The 2749-nt window shown below is 64.2% G+C and overlaps 1 protein-coding gene across 1 annotated transcript in view; it reads left to right on the forward strand.

Annotated features, from left to right (window-relative positions):
• Nucleotides 1-50: 50 nt before the first annotated feature.
• Nucleotides 51-2749, forward strand: part of ARSA (arylsulfatase A) — a 4514-nt gene continuing 1815 nt past the window's right edge. The window contains 8 exon segments of the mRNA XM_024737623.1: nucleotides 51-222; nucleotides 542-794; nucleotides 1011-1251; nucleotides 1332-1550; nucleotides 1629-1798; nucleotides 2121-2245; nucleotides 2338-2465; nucleotides 2678-2748. Of these exon segments, the coding sequence (XP_024593391.1) occupies nucleotides 577-794; nucleotides 1011-1251; nucleotides 1332-1550; nucleotides 1629-1798; nucleotides 2121-2245; nucleotides 2338-2465; nucleotides 2678-2748 (1172 nt within the window). The 5' untranslated portion in view covers nucleotides 51-222; nucleotides 542-576.

Raw genomic sequence — 2749 nt, forward strand, 5'->3', positions numbered from 1 at the left:
TCAGGGGGCGGGGGGCAGGGCGGGCCGGGGGCGGGACCGGGCCAGGCGGAAGCGCCAGCAGAGGGCCCTGCTGCCCGCTGTTCCGCGTTCGCCCCTCCTCGGCCGTGAACTGCCTTCGTCCCGCTTCGCGCGGGTCAGCGTCCTGCGACTTCTGCCCCGATCACGAGCCTGGGCCTGGACCTTTACGTGAAGAGGGTCAGATCTCCGCCTAAGAATCTAAAGGTGTCCTGGCCCTTGAGGGTCCCCAGGGAGTTAGATCCCAGGCTACGGGCTCCTGCGTTCTGTTGAGGTCAAGGGTCTCAGGTGCCGAGTTCGCTGGGACTTAAGGAAAGGAGTTGTCTCAGGCGGGGTTAGGGGAGTATTTGGGTCTGAGGTCTCAGGGGAGGGTAGTGCCTGGGTCTGAGGTCTCAGGGGAGGGTAGGGCCTGGGTCTGGGGTATCGGAAGTTAGTGCCTGGGTCTGGGGTCTCAGGGGAGGGTAGTGCCTTGGGTCTGGGGTTCTGGGATAGAGCTTTCTGGAACCATTTTGCCTTCCCTCCCAAGGGTCTCTTGCTACAGGCCTGTCTGTGCCGGGTGCCATGGTGGCTCTGTGGACCCTCACTCTGGCCTTGGCTGCCGGCCTGGCTGCTACCAGCCCACCCAACATTGTGCTGATCTTTGCTGATGACCTGGGCTATGGGGACCTGGGCTCCTATGGGCACCCCAGTTCCACCACCCCCAATCTGGACCAACTGGCTGCAGGGGGTCTGCGGTTCACGGACTTCTACGTGCCTGTGTCTCTGTGCACACCCTCCCGGTGAGCAAGGAGACCGGGAGCCCTCACCCCAAATGCCCACCCCTGCCCATCCAGTTCCTCCCAGATGCACTCTGGGTTGCAGAGGGAGGAAGAGGGTCTCCATCCCTCTGTGGAGAAGTTCGCGTCTCTTTGTTTTTGTCCTCTCCCTCCCCTTCTCCTTGTGTCCATCTCAATCACTTTTGCTCCCTCTCACGGACTCTGTGACTTGTCCTATAGGGCTGCTCTCCTGACCGGCCGACTCCCAGTTCGGATGGGCCTGTACCCTGGCGTTCTGGAGCCCAGCTCCCGAGGGGGCCTGCCCCTGGAGGAGGTGACCCTGGCTGAGGTCCTGACTGCCCGAGGCTACCTCACAGGGATAGCTGGCAAATGGCACCTTGGGGTGGGGCCTGAGGGGGCCTTTCTGCCCCCCCACCATGGCTTCCATCGATTCCTGGGCATCCCATACTCCCATGACCAGGTAGGAACCACAGGGGTCCTCCCCCTTGACCCTACAGCCCGAGCCCACAGCCCAGACCTCTGAAGGAGCTGCTCCCCCAGGGCCCTTGCCAGAACCTGACCTGCTTCCCGCCGGCCACCCCCTGCGATGGCGGCTGCGACCAGGGCCTGGTCCCTGTCCCTCTGTTGGCCAACCTATCGGTGGAGGCACAGCCCCCTTGGCTTCCTGGACTTGAGGCCCGCTACGTGGCCTTCGCCCGTGACCTCATGGCGGATGCCCAGCGCCAGGGCCGCCCATTCTTCCTGTACTACGCCTCCCATGTGAGTGATCGTGCCCCCCCCCCAGCCCAGGGCTGCCTGTGACCTCTACCTGCTGCTAACTCCTGTCTCCATCCTCAGCACACCCACTACCCCCAGTTCAGTGGGCAGAGCTTTTTGGGGCGCTCAGGCCGAGGGCCGTTTGGGGACTCCCTGATGGAGCTGGATGCGGCCGTGGGGGCCCTGATGACGGCTGTGGGGGACCTGGGGCTGCTCGGAGAGACACTGGTCTTCTTCACTGCAGACAACGGGTACTCTGGCAGGGGGCAGAGGATGCTGGTCGATCCCTCACAGGGCCCTAGGGTCTTCCCATCTGGACTGCTGGCCGAGGATGTAGTGGGATAAGGGGGTCTCGGGAGATGCTGGCCATATGTGGTGACACCAGGTGCATGTGTGTGGGAGGCTGGGGCCACGAGTACATGGAGGTGCTTGTCTTGGTAGGACAGGGAGCGGACAGGCACATGCTGGCCGTTTCTGGGCAAAATGTGTAACTTAGGAGTCTGGGGCCGCGGTCACTGGGACAGGCCAGAGACCCTGGGCCCCTCATCGCAGATAACCTCTCGGGTGTTGCAGACCTGAGACGATGCGGATGTCCCACGGCGGCTGCTCTGGCCTCCTGAGATGCGGAAAGGGAACCACTTTCGAGGGGGGCGTCCGAGAGCCTGCCTTGGCCTTCTGGCCAGGCCACATCGCTCCCGGTCAGTCTTCAGGCCTTCTCCTCCTGGACACTTGGCCCCACCTCCCCAACCTTGATCACAGATGGAGTGACTATACAGCCCTCTACCCGCAGGTGTGACCCATGAGCTAGCCAGCTCCCTGGACCTACTGCCCACCCTGGCAGCCCTGGCAGGGGCCCCGCTGCCCAATGTCACCTTGGATGGCGTTGACCTCAGCCCTCTGCTGCTGGGCACAGGCAAGGTAGGGCCCGTGACCTCCTGACCCCTGCTCCCCCCAACACCCCCCGGGCCCCCCCAACTTGAAGCCCCTGGGGCCAGGCAGACCCTCTGTTGAGCAGTGTCCAGGGGGTGCCGCCCCTGGGGCTCTCGGGTGGGCAGGGAGCCACTGCACAGCCAGGGCCCAACGCAGGGCTGAGGCTCCAGGTATGTGCAGACCCCCGACTTTGCCCCCAGAGCCCCCGGCAGACCCTCTTCTTCTACCCGGCCTACCCAGACGAGGTCCGAGGGGTCTTCGCTGTGCGAAGC

This window comes from Neophocaena asiaeorientalis, unplaced genomic scaffold (genome assembly GCF_003031525.2).
Source record: "Neophocaena asiaeorientalis asiaeorientalis breed wild unplaced genomic scaffold, Neophocaena_asiaeorientalis_V1.1 scaffold242, whole genome shotgun sequence".
Lineage (NCBI taxonomy): Eukaryota > Metazoa > Chordata > Mammalia > Artiodactyla > Phocoenidae > Neophocaena > Neophocaena asiaeorientalis.